We start from the raw sequence: 27,880 nt of genomic DNA on the forward strand, positions 1-27,880 counted from the left end.
TTATAACCCATTACCTAGTAGTAGCCCAAAATTAGTTTTTATGGCTCACTCGCCTTTCATGCGCTGATTTGCCCTTGATAATGATAATTGGAAAATAACCAAAAACTTATTAACAAGACTATTACTACCAATCTCCAAGGAGTCGTAGAAGTGCATTAGGGATAATTTACGACGACTGCGCCGGCTGTGCGTCTGGTGAGGAGGACCCGCTATCGCGCCCGGTGGACGAGTTTCAGGCATTAGCTAGTGGTGCTTTGCCATTAATAAAATGATATATCTACGCTTAGACACCATTTACGCTGACCTGTTGAGGATAACCCTTTAATAGTATATCACATTCCTTGCATGATCGATGGGCTTTCTATGTTGCAATTCTTCGGTGATAAAATGGGAATATGTATAAGTTGTGCAATAAAGCGTCATCGTTCTGTGCGGAACATGCGCGTTGACATTACGGTGTAGGGACAAGTAACAACTGAACAAATGCAACAAAAATGCGTTTTGCATATTTCTCTATATGTTTGTCTTATCCTATGCCTGTCGACCCGCAAACCTATCTACCCAATTGTGTATATACTATCCGAGCTGCTCTCTCTCTCTCTCTCTCTCTCTCTCTCTCTCTCTCTCTCTCTCTCTCTCTCTCTCTCTCCCTCCCTCCCTCCTCTCCCTCCCTCTCCTCCCTCCCTCCCTCCCTCCCTCTCTCTCTCTCTCTCTCTCTCTCTCTCTCTCTCTCTCTCTCTCTCTCTCTCTCTCTCTCTCTCTCTCTCTCTCTCTCTCTCTCTCTCTCTCTCTCTCTCTCTCTCTCTCTCTCTCTCTCTGCGCCAGTTGGGCCTTATTATATGTGTCCGTCTAATTTGGATTTACTGTTTTGCTTTGATTTTTCATTTTAGCCAACAAGCTCAAAGTTGATCGAGTTGATGTTAGTTCACAACATCAGTTGTCAAGTATCGGCTGGAAACTGCCAGGAGCGTTTCGACGATACGTAGATCGAATTATTATGAATGAACAATACAGGTCTCAGATTCGCCAGCAATTCCGTGTTTAGCCTCGAGGTACCGGACACATTTTGTTCTATACTTTCTTTCATTTTTTGGCACAAGCATAAAATGTGACGTCATGCACGCGTGTTTCACACATGCGTCGATTGGTTTATTTATTCGCCTTTAACGAGCATCCGCCGAACGCGGGAAGAAACCCGTGACTTCGATTTTCAAGTGATGATGACGTTGATCAGGCATGAAGTGGAGTCCTTCATGTAAAGGCTAAGCTCCTGTGTACGAATTGATTCGCTGTTTGAATAGTATCGCTTCAAACAAAAAAATAAAGATCTGTGTACGATTGTGTGCTAAGCGATTGGCATAAATGAGTTACTAACTGCGAGCAAATAGCGTTGGCTAATTTCAGTCGATAACATCGCGAATGGTGTGTGTATACTCTGTGTTGAATGTGCTTTGTGTAACAAAAACGTACACGGGATACTGTTCATTCAAAGATTCCATCAGTTGGCTGTGAGAAAATTTTGTGTGCGATTTGCAGACATAAGATGAAAAGAGTATTTTGTGTCCGCTTTATGCGCGCAACCGATTTTTTGAACCAGTCACACATTTCGTGTGACGTCCGTTTAACGCGGTCTCTCTACAAAAAAAATATCTTGTAGTGTTGACAACTGGAGTGTCGGCGGAATGAAAACATTTAATCTCTTTTATTCGTCTTCTTGGAACAACCAGGAAAACGTGAGAGAAATGCAAAAGGGATACTCTCCAGTCAGCACTTAGTCTGCCCGTTAGATTCATGTGGCTACGAGGAAAGGTAATTGCCAAATATTTTGGGAGGAAAAGAACTTTCTAATGGCTTTTATTCATTACGTATTTGTTGTCAAGGAAAGCCGGTTTTTGAATTGTGTTTTTTAAAATTGCATTGCATTCAACGACCAAACTGCTCTACGCGGGGTTGCTATGCGCTTTTTGCTGTTGAAATTTTCAAGTTGATGAAAAAAATCAAGGGCTCACGTAAGATCTGTCATGCTCGCATCAAGGCGGAGATGCAAATCTTGTAAAAGAAGTTCTTATCGTACAGATTGCAAATTTTACTCTGGGCGGTGTCGTTTTTATATTTAGCACCGAAAGTGGGACACAGCTGGCTATAAGAATACAGTTGTGATTGGCATATGAGATCTTTGGTAACCCTCATCAAGATGGGCGGGGCCATTTACCTGTCAAAGAAGACTTGATCCTTTACAAAGCTATAAAGTCATATTGAGTAAAGATATCACCAAGCCCTGGTAGAACTCGGAGACTATGTTTAAACTCCATTCACTGTGACTTTAGGGTGTTTTCAAAACAAATTATTTGTCTGTTATTAACATTAAATGCAGTTTCTTGTTCTGTCCTGAAATTATGTCGAAATGTGTTCAGCTTATCAACATAACCCTTGTATGTGCATGTCGAATATTCAGTATTCTAACTTGCTGTGGGGGACACAAACGAGAAAATATGTGTTTTGTAGAAGAAAGTAATGACAGTTTCATCAGAAGATACAGCAAGGTACCGTCACTAAAGTGTGTCGTATCCAACATTTGGAAATCAACATTTCAGTATATCGATATGTATAGTAGATTTTTTACAACAGGATACAAACTGTATTCTCCAGTAAAACTTGGCAACAGTCGGTGAGTTGTGACCGCCACACCTTGATTTCTAAGCTGAATGAGAAAGCAGTTGAATTTCAAGTTTCAGTGTATATGCTGCGGTAAACCAGCTTCGAAGTATAATTTTTTAGTTTTGATACTTTTCTAACGAAAAGATCTTTCTCTTTACATACCTGGTCGCCTCTCTTTGATTTAAAGAAAAACACGATTGGAACTAATTTGGGATAATTGGATTTTTTTTTTTAAATTTCTCAAAAGTGTTAGGTGCTATTTAGCTGATTGTTGCAATATTACAATTACTCATAAAAAACAAGTGTATAACTTAAAAAGAAAAGCAGATACGCTTACATTTGCAAATTAAACAGACATTACTTCACCATCCAATTATCCCAAATTAGTTCCAATCGTGTTGAAACAATTTACTAGGGTGGAGAGGTACATTGCTTCTGATTGGATAAGGATTCACGTGACCAATTGTACACTGATGTATTTGTCATTCCTGACGGGTGTACCAAAGGGGACAAAAACTAATATTTGATTCTTCGCCTCGCTTCTTGATAACAAGAACGTGCCACGCTGTTATACTGAATGAAGTCCTAATCCAAATATTGATTCAGAATTGATGATGAACGCAGCATAGCAAAGACAAGCCCGACCATCGATAAGTGGCAAAATCGATTGAAATCGTATCCATGTTCAATTTGGTGTTACAAAGAAAGCCTTTGTTTCATACTCCGAGACAAAAACACCCTCACATATTGGGGAAAAGTACGGCTTTTTGTCAGTATTATAATATTGACTCGGCATCGGCAAATGCATGCCCGTGCAGCAAAGCTGAAAAATCAAATGCGATCAACTAGACAATAGTTGTTGTATGTACAAATTCTGTGGCTATAAAGGTGGCCAATCGGTCCACTAACGCGCCAGAATGCGCGTATAAAGCATTTAAAATGTCCGATATATGCAAAACCTGATGTTTAAAATCGTAAATCCCAAAATATATCAGGGTGACAGTCAAATCTTACGTCGACTTAACGATGCATTTTCTTCTCAATTTCGCGCAAATCTTCCCTCTGCGTTCTGTCTTCGACTTCTGTCTATCTGTCTGTCTGTATGTCTGTCTATGTGTAATGGTCGGTCTGTCTGTCTGTCTGCCAAGAAATGTATCTTAGTCCTCGGTGATTCTTTCCATTTCACGCTTATGCATAATGACCCAAGGAGATTGATCATCAAACGCCGAGACAAAAAGAACATACGTCTAGGTAAAAAATCATGCTATTTCCTTTGCATTGAAATGCAAAATGGAATAATATCTTTCATCCATCAGTATGGCACTGAAAAAGTCGACATATGGCACAAATCTGATTAAACGCGAATGGCGTAGCCATGGCTACGATAAAGCGTAACGGCGGCAGTTTTGTACGGCGACTGCGGAATCTTATTGCGCTGATGGAGCCGGAAACATCACAGAGATACGCCCGAATATTGAGATTGCGATTTCTTCCACGTATTGTTATCTGCACGCATCGGTTGAATTCATGTCCCTACGTCTGAGTTGCAGAGAGATTTTCGGATGTGTTTTTACCAACATATATATCCAGCTTTGCCTGCCGCTGCTTTTGCTAACTCTACTTACTGGTGAGATCTTTTCATGAGATGATCAATGATTTCTCAGGTGCAAAGTGTCATAAATTGCATGGATAGCAAAACAAAATTACAACACAGATATTGCCATATAATAAATAAAGATTCGTCCTCGGATTCGGATCCTAGTAGGATTCTAATAGGTTCTAGTAAGGACACACACGTACGTCATAACAATGCGGATCCCTTTTTGGCAAAAGACACCGCGGATGATTTCACGCTGGGTTAGTTCATTAGCTCGCCGGGAGGTGACAGGTTGGAAACGGCCGCAGTCGCATATAACTATGTTTTTACAGTGTGGGTTTATTGGCCGACAAGGGTTGTCCTCTTCTATGTTTGCACGCATATTTGCCTCGTTCTATATTTGACTCAAGATGGGACTGTCGTATAGCAACGTGCATACGCCGAATGATGACAATCATTTTTTATGTGGAAAAGAACGAAATTCGCGATTAGACGCGCGAGACGTCGAGAGTTGAAAGCACGGTGCTTTCCCGCCAAGGCTGGTCAGATGCATCTGTGCCGAATTGATAATTAAACATGTTGTTGCTCAACAAATTCCATCGCTGTTTCGTGCAAATTAAATCCGACGAGGAATTTATGTCAACCCTGGAATTGCGCCACGTGTCATTAGTATATGATGATAAAACATTACTATAATTAAAGAACGGGTTGTAGCAGGTTGTCGAGCTCCAAAAAAGAAGCAAGTGAAAATGAAAAGCTCTGATATACTAAAGGACGAGTATTTATTTCGTTCTTTGCTTCGATTTGATTCGCAGGTTTGATTCGAAGGTTCTTAAGGACAATTCTCATCAAGGAATATGCCAAATATATGATCCACACAGATGTAAAATGTACAACAGCGTTTTATTTTGCAGAGCTAATTCCACTATTACAGCTCAAGTAATGTAGATACAACATTGCTTCTATAACTCCGAAAGAAGTGTTTTGGCACATAATAAATCTCGATTGACTGATAATTATGTCTGTCCGAATCTAGTGTATAGGTGTTGGCAATGCAGACCATGAAAACACTGAGGTGAACGAACTTCTACAAATTGTGATATTTTTGCCGTACCTGGCCTACAGCAAATTGTGGAGTCGATTTAAAGGCTAACAAAATGGATGCATGGGGAATTGACGTCATAATTTTCCTTCTCGTATAAAGTCAGCATCCACAGTGACGGCCCTCATGCGCGATCCATCGACACAATTTCAGTAATATTTTCGTACAATAGAAATATAAATATGCAGGTCAATTATCTGCCATGCTGTGTTGTTTCTATTTGTGTTCTGCTGTGCAACTGTAAACAACATACACTAAACATGCACAGTTTAAATTATTATTATCATTATTAAAAGTAATCTTTAGACGTAAGCTGTATTTGAACTTTTGCTTTGATGGTAGACCGGGCAGCGGTACCGCTTTAGTAACACGTGCACAACTGTATTTGACTTGAACCGTCCACAAATGGGGAAGGTCGTTGACTCATATAGATATAAAATCTTTAATGAGCCCAGAGGTCTCGATCAAACATTTCATATATTAATTTTTTTTTCATAATATGTACATCCGATATTCACAAAGCGTCTAAAATGTCACATCGTGCATGTATCGAGATACAGCCAACCAGCTGCAGCGCTGATATTAAATCCATATGTCGTTGGAAATCGCCTACCTTCGGTGCGTCGTCGAGCGCATCGGATTGTAACGTCTCGCGCAAACTAATCTCCAGAAAGGTTTTCTTTTCCTATTTCAAGCGGGGGTCACTGTGGATGGATTTTAAAATTGCATTACAGGTGACAGATTACTGTATAACTGCATGCTGGCCGATTACGCCACGTCCCATTAGAGCGGCAAAGGCTTTCTCAGACGGAAACGCACACGGCCATCTATGCATTATTTTCTCTGTTCAACGCCATTCATAATCCATAAACTCACAGTGACGCGGGGCATATTTGATAGAAACCTCGTCATTTGCTCTCGGCGAACTGTCATAGAAACGCTATTTCTGTGCTCAGTGGCTGGTAATTCACTGAGTCGGCGGGAAGTTTATTGTGAGCCCAAACGAAGTATGTGAAAAGAGGAGAGTTATGAACGCTCGTGTGCTAACAATCTCTTTGATTCGAGTAATTTCGCTGCACGTTCCCCCTCCCCGCTGACTTCGCAGCAAAAAATGATTCGAAGTTGCCAATGCAAAGTGATTAAGCACATGCAAAAGGTCTTTGAGGCAAAAGCTGACAGATGTCATATCCAAGCGATTTCTCGTAATTGGTGTCAAGATGCGAGAACACGCTGGGATCATGTCTCCGAGGCGCGTTCTAATCCTCCTGGTATGTCACATAAGCTGTTTGGCATTAATACTTGTTTTTGCGACGGGAGATTTTTTTCAGAAAACTATCGGATACCTACATGCAATGTTGACGTGTGGAGTTAAAGCCTGGTTGGTTGTTTGTAGTATTAATCCCTTCAAGTCCCGTGGCGGTAGTTGGGACTGTCCGGTTAATTGCTACGGCTCCTCTTTGGTAATCCGTTCACAAGAATTTCAAGCTACAGCGGAAAGTACGAGGATAAAATGAACCGACCTTTCCCCAAATTCTGAATGCACAGCGTTTAATTAATAACTTTGGGAATTTTCAATTTGTATTTCAAGAGATTTGCCCGTTCTTGTTGACGTCAGCGCTCTTGTTCCCCGTGTAAAATACCATCAGACAGGCGTACTTGAGCTCTCGTTTAAAAAATTCAGTGACCCAGTCCATTCTAAAACAGCAATAACATAAAAATCTTTATGTAAAATCGGCGCGCCCTTGCTCAAAATTCAACATTCAAGCTAAATTATCACTGCTTATTACTGTTCCTCATCATTGAAGGCTTTTTATCAAAACATGAAAATCTACATGCCATCTTGTTGCTGCATATTCGCATTTTCAACCTCTCTCTGCAGTAAAGTTGATCAAACTTTGATATGAAAAAACCCACCAAAATATAAGCACAGTATATTCTTTGATCTTTACGTTCTTATCGTATCTCTAGTCTGCTCATAAAATGGCAGATTTGAATATCAACGTCACGCGACTATTTGCACAGTTTCGTTTATACTGCATGGCGAATAATCTCCGCGAGAATCAGCTCCCTATTCATTTTATGGAAGCCGGTCGTCATGGAAACGAGATATCCTTATCTCTCATGCCCATATATATCTATTTCTTTTCAATTTTCCCCGGAGAGACAATTATATCGCTTGCTACTGCCATTTCGTAACTATCTCCTGGATCTATGAGATAAACATCTACAATGTTCTTTTTTTCTCATAGGTTTCTCACAAAAGTTCGAATTTGATTACGATTTCCCGTCGTAAAACCATTGTTTAAACATTGAATTTTAGCGTACCCATGAAAACTATATTGTGTACATTTCTATTGCCCTTTACATTTTCTCTTTTGTAATTATATTCCGTTGTCTCGTTTTGACTGTTTTCCATCCTGCTAAATTTGAATAGATTAGTCACGGTGATGGTTTCAGATAAAAATTGAAATGGATCTTTTTGCCCCGATGGAAAGTGGCCACCTTACAACTGTATCTAAAGAAATAGACTAGAGTTACCGTAATGTAAGGAAAATGATATTTCAGTATGAATAATATTTAACGAATAAGTATTTTCAAGTTACTCTGAGCTAAGAAAAGACAAAATTGTTACACATACCATAGTTTTTCAAACTTAAAATAAAGCTCGTCATTTTCAGGGCAAAGTCAGATTAGCAACGCTTTAAATTCGCTGCAAATGCCGCTCGCTTTCAGCTGTACTGGTATGTCCACTGATATTGACATATGGATTTAACTCAAGCGGATAAAACCGACGAAAACCTCGGATTTAAACCCGAGGTTTGGCAATAACTGTCTAGCTTCTCAAACCCCCAATATTGAGAAGACGTACCTGGTGGTACTTGTTGATTACGCTTGTTGTTCCGTATTTAAACATAGAAATAATTGCGAATGTCGAGACCTTACTACGGATGTAGTAGTTATACTACTTCGTTGACCTTCGTTCTGTAGGAAAATGTAAATCAATTTTTCTTTATCCATGGAACCTTCATATCAGATTTCAATGACGTCACGATGTAATAGTGTACATCATTTACGTGATCCTTATCTTTGATCATCAACAATGGGGGGCCTTATTTGTGCTAGTAGTGCAATGGACCAAGTAAAAAAACTTACAGAAAGAAAGTCTTCTCGTTTAGAAATACGATTCGACAAACTTCGGAGACTTAGAAGGTCGGCTGTGGTACACTTATTTTGAGAAACGTACAGTACTACGACGTGTTACTTAACTATTAAATATCTGTGCCACACAATTAAAAACCGACGACAATGTTATCTTTAATTGTCAGGCCAAAAAGCACGATTTTAGAATTAAGTTATGAGGATTGTTTCTTTAATAGGGGACCCGGATCTACAACAAGAATCACTGGCACTTTCAGCGTTCCTTGAGATACAGACATCTCTATATGAAAATGGCTCTCTTAGAATTTTGACCAAAGCAACTATGTATCGACCGTTTTATGAACGAAGTACGAAACGTTTACACTTTATGAGATTCTTCTCTCGAAATGAGTTTTCTTTTTCCCTTTTGTAATTGTCTGTGTAGTTCGTCTTTGTGTAAAAGAACGCCACTTGAATAATATTTCGGCATATTTATTTACAACGGTAGAATGAAAGCAACGGTGGGCGGGTGCATGCTTCTGTAATTGCCACAAGATGTCACAGATGCGCCGCCACTAAATTTTAGTTAAATGTGCTGTGTTATAATAGAAGGATCTCTAGAAGAGCTTTTCTGCGCCTTTAAACAGTCTTAAATTTTCTGAAAAGATGATATGGACAGGATTAATAATAATAATAAATCGTTAAATGCCTGGCATTAGTCGATATGATGGAACAGAAATTTTTAATTCACTTCATAAACTTTTCACGCTGAAATATTATACAGATCGGGCCTACATCGAGTCAATCTATATTTCGCCGCCTATTCAGGGCAAACAACGATATTGTTGAACTCTTTTTGACCTATTTTCAGATAACCGCTCGGTGATGCGAAGTGAACTTATTCCATATGTTTACCTTTTCCAATGCTTCGTCATATGCATCTCATTTTTTAACGAAAATGGGAACTGAACGCCTTTATGTGAACTTAAAAAGTAAAAAAGTACGTTTCCCTGTATGCATTCATGACCATTGACCATTTTTCATTATCAATGCTGGTCATCCACGGGTCTTTTGGAGGTCAGAGGAGCTCTGCAAGACGCCATCGTGGTTGTCGCGGTTGTCACGACCGATGGCTTGGATGAAATTACATCTACACAAAAACTTAGCAGTTCGTATTGCAATTTACTTGCGTGTTCCCTGGGCGAGAAAACGGGTCTTCGTCATTGTCATCATCGCTTAAGTATCTATCTACCAACTTGAACTGAACGAGTTATATTATCCATTGACTTTTGTTTTCCCAGCTATTGCTATATATGGTGGTGCAACATCACCACTGAAAAACCACATGGACCGTGCTAAACACTACAGTAACGAACGAGTTGAAACGCCTGATCGCGATTCCTCATTTCTCACCCACACTGTATCGTCAACAACATGTGTGATTCACCAACCGATGGCGCAAAGGCCAATCGATCTTTGGACAAAAAACAAAGGATGTTTACAATTATTTACTTGTATCAGGGGCCAAACGTTCGCCATGAAACTTTTTAATAATTCAGTGTCCTTATGGAAAATGTTTTCTTGAATTCATCTATTTTTTACGATAAATCGTACAAATTGTTCACCTAGCAGGGTAACCGTAAAAGGGACCTGCCATTCGATAAGTTTTTTCAAATTGAGGCATTATCTTATGAAAGGCTAGATTTTAACTGTAAAAACCTTTCTTTGTTTACATAAGGATTAGCCAATGTCGACTCAATATACTGTGAAAGTCCATTATACAACCCCTCTCCTCCATCCGCGGTAAAACTCCGTGCTCACCTCGAGAGTGGGGTTAACGATACGAACAACTTTCAATGCCACCAGAATGGGTTTTCCGGGCCAGGGCCCGCTCATTACTCTCCACAACGTTGTTAATCAACCGCTGTGTCCCTAACCCTCTTCTACATCAAACTGATATGCCTGCACTTTGTCTAATTATGACTTGCTTTGCGCCAATTATGTTGATGCATAGTCGGAATCTGATGCTGATATCCGAAATAAACATGTCGCCAATCAATTTTCATTAAGAGTCAATTCACAGGCATGCTCGCTCCCCCGGGGGGTAAAAGCAATATGATCTGCACCGCTGGTAGACTCGTCATTACAGCATTCGAATCTGTCACTTACAACCGTTGATTTATTTATTTGAAATCATGACCTGATCACTATGAATTCAGAGGGTACTTAAAAACAATATTTAGTATCATGTAGCTATCACGTTCGGTGTGTTTCCCAGCTTAGAACCAAAACTTTTCATAATAGATACACGTAAATTAGACACCCGAACTTGACCGCCGTCCACTGGGAAAATATCTTATCTACTAAAATTAAATTATTATGTTTTGGAGTGGGATGGTGGAAGCTACTTGAATTGAGGTCAAACTTGATACGACAACGAGGCTAATAAAAATAAGCTGGCTATAGTGTACTATTAATTAACAGTCGTAGTCGCCATCGTTAGATAAAAATAATTTTGGCTATTTTTTTTTAATTTCTACGAAAGGAGTTAGCTATGTTATTTAAATAGTGCGATGTATGACATATCCACTCGATCATCGTGACAACCATGTTAACAGTACATTTAGCTATAAATACTTCGTTGATTATTTCTGGGTGCATATACATCGTCTGATTGCATCTGTAAAATAGAGTGTGAAATGTTGAGTTCTTATAACCGATGTTACTCAGCGAAATGAAACGACTTCTCATATGATAACAATACCTACCCACCTATCTAGCTACCTACTTACCCACCTACTTACCAACCTACTTACCAACCTACCCATATACATAGATACACACATAGATACATACATAGACACATAGATAAATACATAGATACATACACAGATACAAAGATAGATACATAGATATATAGACACATATACATAGACACATACATAAATACATACATAGATACATACATAGATACATACATACATACATAGATACATAGATACATAGATACATAGAGACATACATACATACATACATACATACATACATACATACATACATACATACATACATACATACATACATACATACATACATACATACATACATACATACGATGTCAGGGGATGTCCCCTTTCCTATGATTTTTAAATATGCAAAACGATTGCTGTAAAAATAGTATTGCGGTAAAAAATATCTCCATGAAGAAATTCCATCGCATTACACGAGTAAAAGATCAACATTTCAACATTTTAAGATGTTCAGTTACCCAGCTAGTAGTATACTCAGTAAGCCAAAGGTTAAAGCTTGGGTCGGGTTTCTTCGAGCAACAAGACATTTAATTAGATCTTCGGCATATTGTTTCAGTCAACGCTTAGCACTCCATACTTTTAATAATAGTCTCATGTGTCCACCTTCGAAGGAAAAAACCATGAAAAATCTCAGTCCTAAAAATTAGAAACGGATGCTAATCAGAGACGAGTTCCAATATATGCATGGTGCTATTAAGGATATATGACCTGAATTCTTATGTTTTTCCTGTGAAGACCCGGTCTCGGCGATATATTAAAACCTTGTGATACGTCTCAGAAACGGTGTTCGGTGCGTTCTCTGAACACGACGCTATTTTCAGCTGATGTTTAGACAAACATCCACGCAAAGAATGGTAGCCAGAACAAGGAGGCGGAGTCAACGGGATATCTGCGTGCCCGTTAAACATATGGCCTCCAAATAATAATATACATTGCTGTATGAGTTTTTAAAATAATCAGCGACGAGTTTTTTCTGGCAAAACAGAGGTGGTCCGGGCTTGTCATTGCTACAGGCATGTTGGCAAGCGGGAGCAAGATTATTAAACTACACGTGTGTTTTATCACATCTAAAATGTGTGTCGCAGATGTAAACTTTACGGTACATCTCACGTCATTAGCGTTCTAAGTTTCCATCATCAGGCAAGTACACATGTTCGGGCTGAGCCTAGACCTGACCGTGTAGGCAGGATCAGCCTTATGCGTGGGCGGATGGCGCACACGTATTTGCTGTAAACGTGGAAGAACCTATTTGATGTTCTGGCATGAATCGAACTAATTAGCTTGGATGTCAGAGAGGCATCAGAGAGTGAAACCAAAGCTCGGCAGGCAAATATGTAAACATGTCAAGTAGGTAGGGGCTGATAATGAGTACGCTCTTGGAAGTCGCACTTGGCAACATCATTGGCGGTGTGATTTTGTCGACACATACTATTGCGCACAGTTGAGCTATACATTGAATGAAATATTTTAACAGCGGAATGTGTTAACTTGTGTCAACTTTGATATTTGTGTTCTCCCCACTGGATAGAAGTTGACAGGTGATGTCTTTTTGAACTTCATGATACAGCCAAGTTTGTCCATGTTTTGCATCTACAAAACAATATAACTCCATACACGCCCTTTCAAAAATTTCAAACATTTTTGCATTAAAGGGCAAGCAACTGTTTGATGATTTTTTTCACAAAACTGTTTTGCATGTCAACTGCAAGACAGTTCTTTTTCTACTCCCTGGAGCAAGCTAAAACGTCCACTACATGCATTTAGCTTGTCAACACAGCGTGTATACATGTACATGTTGAACACACTGTCATTGTTTACATGTGAATTCTAGTCCGGACCAGAATTCACTTGTCAACAATAACAATGCAGTTTACACACGTACAGGCTGAGTTGACAAGCTGAATACTGTCTATCCCATCATTCTTTGAGGGGTAGAATGGGGAACTGTACCTAATATTGAAGACAGAAATAGTGAAAACGACATCAAATGTTAGAGCCACTGGCCCCTTCGGAGAGGCTCTGTGAACCCGATGTTACATGCGGTTATTGCACTACATCTGATAAGACTGTGTTTCACGTTATCTGGTGATTAACTTAATTATTCTCATATTAAAATTACAACAATGACAAATGACGTGTCGACAAGTATAAAATTAACTTGCAGATCTTTACCGATCTTCTTCATACACGACATGACTTTTATAGTCGCCCTTTAAAATAACTTTCAATTTATATACACAATGGCTGTATATGCCAACTCGCTTTAATTAACGAACACAAATAGTGTTAAAAACATGCCAGCTATGCCGTTTTATCGAAATTAATTTTGACTCAAATTAACCCAATCATCTGCTTTGTTGTACATCACTAAGGGTGAAGTTGAAACTGCAGGTTTATCGTTGACAAACACGCAATTCGTTGATGATATCCCCTGATAAGACGGACTGACGCCCTCAAAAAGTTTCGGTCCATCCCATGTTGATTAACAATGAACTTTGAACTTTGATGTCTATTTAAAATGCCACCAATAACTCGGCGACTGTTAAGGTAGTATGTGACTCGAAAATGAAAACTTAAACTTTTGCTCAAACTTCACTCAACGAAACTTTCAACCATTCTCTTGCCTAATTGAGAATAACAAAATCAGGATTCGCCAAGCGAAGTTTGGTAGTACAGAAACAAACACCTAAAATTTATTGATATTTGAAATTCAAAATGGCCACAATCCCTGTAATAACTCTATGTGGAAAAGTACAATTTTCGATTTTCGGAAACCTAAGACGATGATTTACAGGAGTTTCAAAAGGAGTCCCACAAGTACTAAACCAGAAAGTTATTTGCAAATTTTGAGAGTCCCAATGCCTATTCGATTTTTGGGGATAGGAATCAGTAAAAACAGTTGTTTATGAGGCAAATTCGAGATTTGATACACCTTGAGTTGGCAGGGCACGGGTTTTCTAGAATCACGCACTGTTTATAACTTCCAGTCTAGATTAACATTCTTTTGCAAAAAGCAGCATTTCGGTCCGAATATTACTCCCATTTTCGATCGACCCTCCGAGGATATACTGGTGGATCCCTGCGCAGGAGACAGAGGCCAGTGTCATGGCATAACGCATTGGAGATATCTGATAGATGAACCAGTCCCTGTTTGTTTTTGTGGTTGTCAACTTGGCATGAGAAATAACATTCGCGTACATCCTAGCAGATTAGACTAACAAGCCGGTGATAAACGTTTCTTCCAGAGGGCTTACAAAAATGACATTTAAAAAATATGTGATATACCAACTGTCGCCACAGGAATGTTAGGCCGGGTAAATACGTGTTTCCGTCCACAAGCCTTCAGAAAATAAGGTAGGCCTTACGGGAACTTTATATTTAAGCGGGTAAAATAGAAAGAAAAAAAAATCTGGCGAAATCATTCGTGATTTTTTAAAATGGGATAAAAGTTTAGGCCTGTAGGGTTTTTAATAGGGTAATCGGGTTACCGGAAACGTGTTTTATTTGACTTAAAATCGAAGACAGGGACATATCATGGCGTATAGAGAGCTGTTAACAAGAATTCTTTAAATTTATCGCGGAGCAGTAAAACAGTGCGAAATTTTAATATTACTGCAATATGGCGGACTGCACACAGCAGATCAAAGCCGGGTATAAACAAAATAATTCCCAAGGTTGTTATCTAAAATGAAAAGCCTACAGAAATTGCTGAATGGTATGAATTCGATTTGAAAAACGTGATACGTACTGACCCTTAGGAGACGTGAAAGCTCTGATATCAAATAAACCTCAGCCTGTAAATATTATAATAACGCTACATTTGAGGTAATATGCTCGTCGAAGCTGGTAACTGAAAGATTTAAAGCCTAGCCTTAACTTTGCTCAAGGAAAACCTGAACCATTCTCTTTTCAGTTCAATAATAACAATCAGCGGTCGCCGTTCAAGTTTTGTTTTAAGAGAAACGAATTACCTAAAATTTAATAGTAAAATGTTCCTCGCGGAGAGTTATTCATGCTCTCAAACTTTTACAATTCTTTTCTGATCTGCGCCTTGTTTCATTTTAAAGCTCTTGGTGTAAGACAAAATTTCAGCGTCAATTTGTTTTAAAAATCGAAAATTTTCTTTTAAATCCACCTTGCAGTGTCAGAAGTATTCTTTGCTAAAATTCAGAAAAATCAAATTATTCTCTCTCGAGCCTTTCTTAGAGGTGCACCTTGTGAATACGCTAGATTATACTACAACAGTTCCACTAAACGTCCAGTGATTATGAAAAATATATTGTCCGCCATGTTGAACCACAGGGAACGTTGGCTCCTTGTTTGTTTGTTTGTTTGTTTGTTTATGCGTGTTTGGTTCTTTGTTATGTGTGATTATTTCCTTATACAATAAAGAGCCAGTAACGAGTTGTATGTGTTCATGTTTGTCAATAAAGAGCGGTGTTTATTCGTTTGGAGTAAACACTCATGTGTGTCCACCATTCTCTCCAAATATTCACCCTTTCTCAAAACACACAAGGGGAGCAGCAATGTTTCCTATTATATTTTGCCCAAGTCCAGCAAAAACACCGAATGAAAAGTCTGACTATAAAAGACCGGATGTGTGCAGAGGAGATAGCCGGTACTTACTATATCCTCTCTTTAATTTACAGTAATAATGTGAAACGGTTAAAATTCGGTGTTTTTCCGTCGTACTCCAATCCCTCCTTTAACGAAACTTAAGTGCCACACTTTAGTGGGTTAACATATGATTTAATTTCAAATTAGACCAATCAGATGGCTTGTATTTCCTGCCTCGGCCCTAACTATTCACATTACAAGGGCCGACTCGCAGCGATTGCGAATCTTACCAATATAATGAAAACAATACAAATAGACTTCCTAAGTGGCTGTGAATAGTGACAATCGACCAATCAGATATAACCTTGCAAACACGCTGCGAGTCAGCCGCATTACAAACAAACAAGGTGCCAGCATTCCCCGTGGTCTAACACTGTCTCGTAACAATTTACTTGTGTTGTTGTTATTGGTATTGGTATTGACTTTATGTTTCTCATTTATTGTTGATATTTTGCTCTTGGCGACTACCCCTGGTGTCATTAGATCGCCTCCAGCTCCAAGAGTACAGCTACAAAAGATGTAACTTAAGATGTATTCTCTATGTTAATATTTCTTCCGTTTTTGAATTATTTCTTTTTTATCTCTAAATGTTATGTCGAAATAATGCCAATTGTTGCACTTGTCGAAACAACCTGAGTGTGTGTTTATATACAAGATCTTTTGTCGATTATAAGTTCACACTAGGATTCATTGCCACACGATAACACTGACATTTGATTCTTTGTATTTTGACATAAGCTTACTAATATTGTATAAGGGGAAAATAAACATATATTATCAAATTTCGACGGGGAATACGTATAACGTCTTTGCGCGGAAATCAACATCCAGTCTCTCTCCATGGGTTATGTTTATTTCGATAAATTATTCATCGGCGCAATGTAGACAAACCTGCTGGCATGCTTTGTTCTTCGAAAATCGTGGCCAAACATACACCGATACCAGCAGCCTTGTAAAAGCAGAATTAAAACGTCCTCAGCCAAATTCACCTCTGCATTTGAAGAGTAATGATGGAATCCTACGCAACTGCAGTATGGTAGAGTGAGGCTATTTACATAATACTATCCATAATCTTTTTCAGAAAACAAGGTACAGTTTTATATAACTGTCTGATTTTATATTAAGGTAGAACGCGCCTCGGTTACAGATATTCAAACTCTCAACTTTTACAATTCTTTTCTGATCTACCACTTGAGGGGGTTCATTTGAAAGCTCTTGGTGTCATAAAACCTTTCACCGTCTTAATTTTTCGAAAATCGAAAATTTTATTTTTTTCCAAAGAGGTAACACAGGGATGGCGGCCATTTTGAAATTCAAATATCGGTAAATCTTGCGTAATTTGTATACCTTGTAGAAAAATTTTCACGGTGACCCCAAACTTTTATTCTTTTTTGAAAGATAGTGGTTGAAATATTCCTTTAGGAAAGTTTGAGCAAAAGTTGAAGTCTTTCACTTTCGAGGTGCATACCACATTAACGCTGTGTTGACGCGCCAAATAGATGGCGTTTCAACATGCTTTTGGCGGTGAACAAGGCGTAGTTGACACTGAACACAAAACGAATGAAAAAATCACCAAAAGTTACAGTTACTGGCCCTTTTAACACAAAGGGACCGGCAAGTAACAAATACGTGGCAAAATTCAAAACCAAAAGAAAATAGTCACACTGCAAAAAGCTGTTAATTCGAGCATGCGCTGTTGGCGCCAGCTGGAAGATGACGCAACAAACAGCCAGACGACAAGAGTACAGCTAACCATTGCCCATCCACAAACAAGTAAATGAGTATATACATCCATCCAGCCAGCCATCCATCCATCCATCCATACGTATATATATATATATATATATATATATATATATATATATATATATATATATATATATATATATAATATATATATTACAAATAGTACCATTTCCCAGTCGATTGGTCGATGGACTCTGTTTGCTGGGAGAAGCAACAAATATTGCCGCAAAATCCTTGGAAGTTTACCTGGTAGCTTGGTCTCGTTCATGTGATTCATGCATATTGTATGAGTCGTAAGTATGTCCAAAGCCTATCAGGTCTGGCCCATTTACATTTTGATGTACTCAGGTGCCTACGGTTGTGCAAGTTGCATTTGAAACACAGTAGCATTAATGGGTGAATTTAGAAGAGAAATGCGTAAAGAGCTGGCCGAGTTTTATTTTAGTGCATGGTGTGATTACCCTTAGGCGTAGCATTTGGTAGCCTTGCGTGTATACATGATACAGACTTGAGCCACGAGTGCCTGAATTTCATATCAGAAATAGGAATTTAGCAGGACCAAGGGGAATAAACTGGGTACATAATTATATACCACTTTTTCAGTCAATCCAATCAAAAAGTTGTCAAAACGCCGTTGAATTAAACATCTCCTTCGCTACGACTTTCACTCAATGCACACCGACAGTAAATACGCCAAGCTGGTGAGCGATCGTGCCCTGTATAACCACTGACAAGTTGCTCAGACAACATGCTTGCCAAAAAAGTTCACAGCCCACGCTGCTCTGAGCTTGACCGTGCGACACTGAATGATAATATAAGCAATTTAGCTGTACATTTGCCTGACACGTAGCTTTTGAGACGCGGTCGTGGATATTAATAAACAGATTATCTGTATCTGCTGCAAAATATTGTCTACATTGTCAGCAATACACAATATCGGAATTACTGGATAGCCATTTCAGATGACGGAATGACGTTGGAGGATGACGTTTCGATAAACAAAAACAGGTCACTCCGATTGTTATAACAACTTCTCATACAATTAATCAAGATTCAGGTGACCCTTGGCTTAATAACCGTACCATGACTTCTAGGAAACGACAACAAATGAAACAAAAAACTCCATGCTTAGAATAAACACTGAGTGAAACAGCAAATATTTTTGTTCATTTCAACAACAGAATTTAATCCGCTCTAATATCAAATACGACGACATTGATGTAGTTACTCCTAAAAGTTATAATAACAACATAAAATAAACACGGTATTCTGCGAAAAAAATCCGACAGTCGCTGAAAACAAAAATTGTTCCATGTTGGTGAGTAGAAAATAAAACACGTCAGTAGGTTGCGAATTCGTAACCATGGTGAAACAAAGCTTGTGGAGCGAACGCATCTGAAATTCCTTTTTTACAGGAAAATTCATTCGTCGAAATAATAAAATAAGAATTATTTACGAACGACAGCACGACCCGTCCGGGGCTGGTTGTTGCATAAATCCGACGGATGTTTCCCAGGAGTCGATATGCGACGGGATGTTGTGAGCATAGATGCTATCGTATTTCTCGGGGCTATGATATTAGCATGCAGCATATGCTCACAACAAAACGGTCTCGCCTGGGAGAGGTCCCTTTGCGCAGAATACTTTGCGGTGTCGCATGTCCGCAGCAGGCTCGTTACAAAATCCTGTAAAAATATCTTTTCCGATCTGCCCAGATGTGGCTCTTTGCATCATTTGAACAAAAAAACAAAGCGGATTTGAGTCGTAAGTCTATATCTCTTTTAGTATGATTTCGATTTTACGACAATCCGAGACCAAATGAAGACGTGGATTAATGGTAATACAAAGACGCGTATTTTAGAAAAATTGGTCACTTTCTGGAATTCGATATCGATGCAAAATTTAATATGAAGACTGTGGAAAAAAAAGATTTGATTTCAAATTACCTGTGGTAAATGAGAGAATTTGCAACGTCACCAGAAGCGAGATCCACGTGGTTGGTCGCAACAGGATGACCCACGGATTCGCTGATTGCCTGAGATCCGGGACAAACCTCATGCTGCAGGCGGCTTGGGGTCGAAAGCGCCAACGCCGAGGCATGGTCTAGTCTCTTCGGTGGGAATGTTGACGATATCAGGGAGAGGTTGGGTTGAAAACTTGTGCGGAGTCAATGTTGCAGAACGGTTTCCTTGCACTTGACGTTAATTGGCGGCCGTTGCTAAGGCATGGGTCCATTATTGCATTGAAAAAACGCAAACTTGTATTCGCTCCTGTTGACGATGGCGATGCAATGTCACAAAAGACAGTGTTCAGAACTGCGCAGTGTATTGACAGGTTAAAATATTCGTCTAAACAAAGGCAATAATAAAACAACAATATGATAATATGCACAGACCTAAAAATACCACGGACTGAAATTCTGCGACGGTTATCGCACCAACATCTGGCCAGCGCAGCTTAACGAGTGTTCGACATGTCCTCGGTACATGCTCTCTCCGATAGTAACAAGTGTACTGTGGACTACGCGAGTGAGAGACCGCCGTTTGCTGGTCGCCAAGTAATTGATCACATACTCGTCAAGGAGCAACAAGCCACTCGCAAGAGCTAAAATGAGCTTGGCAGGAAATGAGAACATGCTCCATCCATGCTGCCTCAAACGTTCACTGACGGAAATTCAGGAAGGCGAATCATCGCAGGCTTGCTATATTGAGAGCGCTATTCAGGCCGCTCTTCAGCCAATCTGACAAAAGGAATAAATCTTACAGAATACAGCGCTCCCAATACGCTGGACCTGCGAGCAGACGACAGAAAGTTAATTTCATCTGAGTAATATGAAGTGAAGGTTTTCCCAGTTGACACAGCCTCTGTCGATACTTCAGAACTGGCGGTGGCGAAAGTAGAACGAGCGTTGTCCGCAAGAGCCTCTACTCGAAAGAGTGTACAAGCTTCAATAATTCATCATAGCGTACTCAGAGAGAAAACATTGTGCACACAGATACACGAGCTCGAGTAAGCGCAGCACACTGTGTATTCGTGTTGCAGACGAAAGCCATCAAATTTGGCGCCACTTGTGCTGCCCGCCTTCGCGTTGGAACAAATACCAGATCGACGCCTCCTACGAGGCTTTGCCAGTTCGGGGAGTATCTTGTCTATCGGTAGCATGCAGCTCGCCACGACGACTTCAGTGAAGAATGCCCTCGTTAATGCCACCTCTCCCGGGAACTGTCGTCTGTCAACACATATGCGAACAGTCACAACCTTCCAAACAGCAACGATGGACAGGCGGGTAGAGTCTATCAATGTTCGATCGTGGCGAGAATTCTATGACGTATCAGTCAATATTAATTTCGTACGTATAAGTGTCGCTCAAACTTTAACAACCAAAATGCAATCGCATAGAATTACCGCCCACGGATCACATCCAAAACACCACGGCTCAATTATTATAATAAGCGCGCATTGACAGCAAAGAGCTGATATTCCTGTCGACAACAAAAAGCAAACAACCCACTCTACATCAAGACTATTTCGAGATATTCCCCGTTTCTCGCGAGAGCAAAAGCTGATTTGCTGTACTAATTGATAAATCATACCCCATGTGAAAATATTGGATCACATGGAAGACAATCAAAACAGTCACAATCATTTTCATCATTCTGTGTTCAATATGTGTCATTATAAACGACGAACCTGTCCTATCCAGTGTCATAAAATGACGTTCAGCAGTGAAATTTTCCAATGGGTGTCTTTGCACAATGTTGGATCAATGAGCGCCTTTTTTGACACGGTAAAACAGTTGTTGATGATCGTATGCTGCGTTTTAATACATTTGTATCCATTCTGCTCCGTGGGTAACAGACGATATGACACCGATATGATAGGACAGAAGGGTAACATACGCGCGGTATTGGAAAATAGAATGATTAAAAAATGAACATTGGAGTAAAATTACGGATCAAACGCAAATGTTGCACCAACAAGCGAACGATAAGTAAAACGTATAAGATTAAAAAATAAAACTGATTAAAAAATCCCAATAAGCAAACTGAGTCACGTTAAAACGTAACACATAACTAGAAAATAGGAAAACACTTTACAACGGAAAGGCATACCAATGTAAACCATCAAACTATATAAAAACCATAATGTGCAAATCGTGCCAAGTGATCATGTGAAATATGACGGACCATTCCATGTGGTACTTCACATTACATAACAAAATAAAGAATTCCCTCTACCGTGGTGTAATGTTACATTGTATGAATTATGTTCGTGGTATTCGAAGTGATGCAACGTAATTCTCGCAATCTGTCACGACATGTACCTGACGAGAATCATGTATATGACGTCATAGAAACGTCAGGCCCTACCTATAACCGAGACATGTCATTTGTACAAGACGCGACTAAGACGGAATTTGCCAGAGCTTTGGCAAAACTTTACGAACGTCCTAGTCTATTTGAACAGGGATATGTTAATCGTGCGAGGAGAATAATTTGTGCTTTATTTTATGAGAAAAGTAAACTTCCCATTCAGACTGCTAATGCCTACAATCTCACGAGTCGTGATTTGGCCTCGTGACTGGAAAACGTAATATTTAAAATTTTGAGAAGACAGAGAGTTCTGTACCTGTGATAAAGTCATTTCTGCAGAAACTAAGAAAGGTCGACGATAGATCTTGAAGTGACCGAGTTATTAAAATATGTAGAGAAACAGAAGGCATGAGAGAAAATGCCGAGAGAGTTTGACCGTTGACCTCGCTGTTAATTTTATGCAGGAAATTACAATAACAATGCTTGGTCGAATGACGCAGTGCCTTGAGGGGGATCACCAGTGGTATATGGGGAGGAGTACCTTCCCGATGGTGATAAGTGGTGCAGATTACCGTCGCCTAGGTGACTGGCGTATACGCGTGCAAAAAGACACCTATGGTTGATTTCCTGTTGACCAGTCGGATGGCAGAGTTGCAAATACCTGGACTGAACCATTTGGTTTTTTGTGGGTGTCGGTGGTACTTTAACAATATAAGTAAAAATGCACATATATTGAGTTTATTGTCTTGTTTATGAGCGGCCAGTATTTCCAACAGCATAAATTATGTGCATTTGCCCTTGAAGGAATAAATAATTTTCGAATAAAACATCGCGAATGTAACTACATTCCTTAAGCTCGACGTACACTTAAGTGCCCCAAAGAACCATGAAATCGCCCGACTTTCGATTGAAGAGATGAGTTTTGCCAAACCGCGTATACAGAAAAAGTGGCAGATGACTTTATTTTTAGAATCATAGACAGTATAGCGAGATGTAAAAAATGTGAAACAGGCTCCCCACCTAACTATCCTAATGTTTTTGTGTCGAGTTTGTGTTTGATTCGTTTCGAAAATGTGTTCCTACATTCTTATCCGATTGTTTGTTGTTAATGAAATGTTTGTTTCGCTTTGGATATTTGTAGAGAAGTTTGGATTAGTGTGTACGGTAATGTTTTGTTTGTGTGGGGAAAGCTTATGGCGAGACGCAGCCGGACCTATGTTGTTACAAAAGTTGATAGAGTCGCCCTTTGACGCTTGCGTTTCGAAACCCGAGTGTGGTTTCTCATCAGTCGCAGTGTAGATTCTTTCCTTAGTTTGTGTTTGTGAAAATTTATTTTAATGCATTTTAGTGGTCTTGCTTTCCGATTAGCGAGGCAAGTATATTAATTTTGGTCACGTTGTGAGTCCGTTTGGTGTTCGGTTTGTTTGTTCTATATTTCTTTACTTCGGTAAATTTTGTTTTGACTGGTGTGTCTTTTAGATTTTTGCGGAGGTTTGTGAATTTTTAGGCAATAAGTACCACTGCGGGGTACGGATTTTATGTTTATTGGATCAAGATACTTACAAGTATCCTGGTTGATGTGCTTGTTCTCGTACATTTTAATTAATAGTTCATTTACTTTGTTTACTGTTTGTTCTAGCTTGTTGTGTATAATACTGAGTGTTACGTAATTGCCTTTCGCATTCGAGTACGTAATCGTTTGTGTTGACAATAACGAAAAACCGACCCTTGTCGAAGGGTTATTTTCCCAAAATTTGTCCAATGTTTGCAAGCTGGTTTATCGCGATTCTTTTGGCACGCGACATGTTTTGTTTCCTTGTTTGAAAGGTATCTCTAGAAGTGCGAGTTTAGAAGCTTCAGATAGCTTTCAAGTTTTTGTTTTTTTGTTGTTCGTGGAGTCCAATTGACTTTTCTTTGAATTGGTGTTGTTGCGATTGTTTGTGTCTCACGATGTAGCGTAGTCACATTATACGACTTTATTTGTTGAAATCCTGAGGTGGTTTTATTCTGTTTGGTTTTGTTGGTGTCCGAATGAATTTTAAGGCTCTTGCCTAGTACTATTTTTCGGAGTTTCATAGTTTGAGCGATGATAGGTTGTTGTTGAATTTCATGTTGTTGTCGGCTTTTCTTTGGAAATAGCTGATTTATTTCCACGGCCATGTTTTCTGTTACGTTACTGTGATTGTTTATTTTGTATTTAATGTTGTGTTTCAGTTGTTTGTTATGTGTACGATTTTGTTATTTCTTTTAAGTGTTTGTGTGTTCTATGTCATCTTATCGTATTTTTTGGTAGTTCCCTTTTTGGAGTATTTGGTGGCCCTGAAAAGGGCCGCTTGGTATGGGTTTTTGTTAGCGCTTGGCGCGTTTGTTTTGGCGATAAGCCTAGCTTTTTATGCTTCTTTTCGCCGATTCGATGTGCTTGGTGAGTAGGTGTTTGCCGCCTTCTTGTCACTGTGTGTGCTTACATGGACAGTCTGCATAGCCCTTGAATGTGGTCTCGATTTTGATCAAACTTACAATTTAGGAGTATATATCAAAACTGATAAATGATTTATGTGATTACTGTAGCTATAGATAGGCTACATTCAGGACGGGCAGCGACGGGCAGTAATTAGTAGGCAAAACAGGTGGTTTTCACCGTGGGCAGAACTTGGTGCAATGATACTGAACATTATAGTAAGCCTGTCACCTTGAAGGTAATGCTGTAGGTGAAACAAGGACACACGATGGTACAAACAACACCACAAGTGAAACGTACACACAGAAATACACGCGTTCCTACGTTGTACCCACCCGGGCCACGCGATTAAATATGACTGATACTGCTGGATAGTGTTAATTGGATCGGTAAACAGTCAATTAATAGTTTAATTGACTACCTGGGTGATTGGCAGGTCGTGTCCAACGACGCATATGCAAAGCAGGCCAAAAGACAAAAGCCCCCAAAGTTATTGACAGCTGGCCAGGGGTCACCATGAATACGTAATAAAGCTTCACTACGCAGAAACTGCATAGTCAAGCCCTTCTTAACCGGTCAAACTCTCTCGGCATTTTCCGGCATGGCAATCGACTGAATATAGATATACCGCTTTCGACCCAATGCACATAGCTGGCTATAAAAAGATACCGCTAGTTGAAAGTACAAAGACCAAACTGCCGCCCCGGCCGCTCAAGGGACAGCTATCGACTACTAAATTATTAACGCAGCATGACGCTCGATTGATTCGATAAACACAAATAACATGGTTGTCTTCAGTGATACTCCTTCGAGGCCTGTTCCTTTTTGTGTCTGCATGTAATTAGCCCCGACAAGTTCACTTAGAACGCGAGAAGAACTTCAATAATGACTCCTGTGATTGGGTCGTTCTGAGAGAGACTACCATTTTGATTTTAGAGATCTAGAATAGCTTGTCTCCTGTCTCAGGGACATCAATATACCTACCATTGCTGTGTGCCACTGAGTCAAAGAAGCCAGGCACGGAAGTCGTGCATCTTTCCCGCCAAAAAAGCATTAGTTTCGATATTACAGGCAGATTACGAAAACATCGCAGGGGAAATCTTGTTGCATTTCTATTCAATTATGTTAATTAATCATATCATCTCTATTTGTATAGAGTTCCATAGTTTGATATCAAATATCTTGGTACACCATAGACGTTAGCTTCCTATGCAAATATTGCCCTGGAGCAAGTGATTGCATTTAATACCTTAATTGCCTGCTGGTACCAAAACTATCCGTTGTATCGTTTTAAAGTGATACTATACTATAAAGTACCATGTGGATACTTGTTTCCAAATATTCAAAGATAGTCAACGGCCGAGACCAGTATATTACGTGGATGAGGTCGGAATAAAATGCTTATCGTCCCTTGTTCCACACAGGCGAAACCAAAATACTTTCTTTCAGTTATTTGTCAAAAGAATCCCATAAAATTTGACAAAGTTTTGGGGAAGGTAAACAGGTGTTTCCTAGTTGGACAAGTAAAATAACCTTAACTTCTCAAGATTCTGTGGTGAGACAGTAAGGCTGCCAAAGGACTCTTAATAACATATTACCGTGAGTCTATATGTATGTATGTATGTATGTATGTATGTATGTATGTATGTATGTATGTATGTATGTATGTATGTATGTATGTATGTATGTATGTATGTATGTATGTATGTATGTATGTATGTATGTATGTATGTATGTGTGTATGTGTGTGTGTGTGTGTGTGTGTGTGTATGTATGTATGTATGTATACATTGTACATACAAGAATATCCTTTCATCGGGTATAGCAGGTTTGTTTAATCGTAAATAAATCTCAGTGCAAGATGTGAGTTGAATTGTACTCATTTATGCAAATTTTATTAATGAGCATTTTTAGTATTAAACTTAATACTAATTATTCTTTATCAATGTGGAATATCCATGTACCTCGCATCTTGCATTGTATTGAATGAATAGGGACTATCATACGTATACGTTTTCCTTCACTTTCGAGCTGGTCCATTATGTGGCTCCGTTTGTTATGCAAAAGAATGTCATCGATGGGCAGGTAGTCATGAATTAAAAGCTTTCTTGGTCGATGAAAATGTGATGGAAAGCCGTATAATCTCACTCAACAAGGAGGATTTGGTGGTAAAAAAGACACTGTTTGTTTTCACGGTTCAAGGGCGCGTGAACCTGACAGTCACTGAGCAGGTACTATTTTAATACCACGCGGATGTATTTCCCCAAAAACATAATGCTTCGCACTACGAGTCGAATCACAAATCGACTTTTGCCACATCGAAGTTTGGCAAAATAAGGGTGTTTTTCATATGGATTATTTATCGCCATGGTAAGGTTATTGAAAAGTGAAAGTCGAGACTAAAAGTAATAGTATGGCAAAGGAGAACTTTCAGGTAGAAATCTCATTATAGTATCGAAGTTACACTTTAATAAAGTTAATGACCATAACAAGACATAAATTCCTTACATGTTATATCGAAGGAAGATGAATTTATCGTAAAAATATATTTCGTGCTAACATAATTATCTCAATTTTTATCAGCATGTGCTCTATTTTCTTAATAATTATATTAATTTATGCAAAGTGAATTAATACGTATTGTTTGAGTATGCAAATCAACTTATAATAAGTCGTCACTGATGGACAATATTCTGTGATGTCCAGCTGGCTCGGAAGGTTATATCTGATTGGTCGACTGTCACTATTCACAGCGACTTTGGGAGCCTATTGTGTATAATTCAATGATAACGGTAAGATTCAACAAACCAATTGGATAACAGCTTCCGAGATGCTTCACATTAGCCCAGAATATTCACTGGCCTAAAACCTAGCATTTAGTGTGGCTAGAGTCGTTATTCCTGAGCCTGGGGATGTGCACTGGCCCCTCTCATGAAGAGTGGAGGTGTTTATTTACCAGAGCCAACAAGCGACGAACCAACAAATCAAACAAGCAAACAATCAAACAATCAGAGGAATAAATGAGTAAACCACAACATTTGCCTCTTGTCACGTTTCACATTCTCCCTTTCTGTATACGCCGTCTGCCGATGGCAGTTATCAACCATAGCTAAATTGCACAAATTTAACAATATGCCAAAACGCATGGTCAAACAATTTTGAATTTGAACCACACTGCTACATATATATTCCAATGGTAACAACAGATATTTTCATATGTTCTATTTTGCGTCGTGTTAATGAAATTTTTCGATTTAATCCTACCCGCTTCTTTAGGTAACGCAATCATACTGACCTCGTCTAGCCTGGTCAACGACCCTTTCTTTTGTGCGCATCATCATGATAACCACTTGGTCGCTAAGCACAGGACGAGCTCCTTTCAGTTCTTTTCTCTTTTCGATTAGAATGGCAATTATTTTCTTTCAAGAGTCAGATTGCGAA

The 27,880-nt window shown here is 39.2% G+C and overlaps 1 protein-coding gene across 4 annotated transcripts in view; it reads right to left on the reverse strand.

Annotated features, from left to right (window-relative positions):
• The window catches only part of LOC139142504 (neuronal acetylcholine receptor subunit alpha-10-like), a 96,603-nt gene that overhangs the window by 32,788 nt on the left and 35,935 nt on the right, over positions 1 to 27,880 (reverse strand). Inside the window, exon 1 of one of the 4 annotated variants that reach the window (XM_070712459.1) lies at positions 19,615 to 20,330. The exons of 2 other annotated variants lie outside the window; for them this stretch is intronic. In XM_070712459.1, the coding sequence (XP_070568560.1) occupies positions 19,615 to 19,768 (154 nt within the window). In that variant the 5' untranslated portion in view covers positions 19,769 to 20,330. Of the gene's footprint in view, positions 1 to 19,614; positions 21,172 to 27,880 lie in introns of those variants that run through there. One more of the 4 variants, XM_070712460.1, reaches the window with a different exon arrangement.

The sequence above is a fragment of the Ptychodera flava genome, chromosome 10, assembly GCF_041260155.1.
Source record: "Ptychodera flava strain L36383 chromosome 10, AS_Pfla_20210202, whole genome shotgun sequence".
In the NCBI taxonomy this organism is placed as follows: Eukaryota; Metazoa; Hemichordata; class Enteropneusta; family Ptychoderidae; genus Ptychodera; species Ptychodera flava.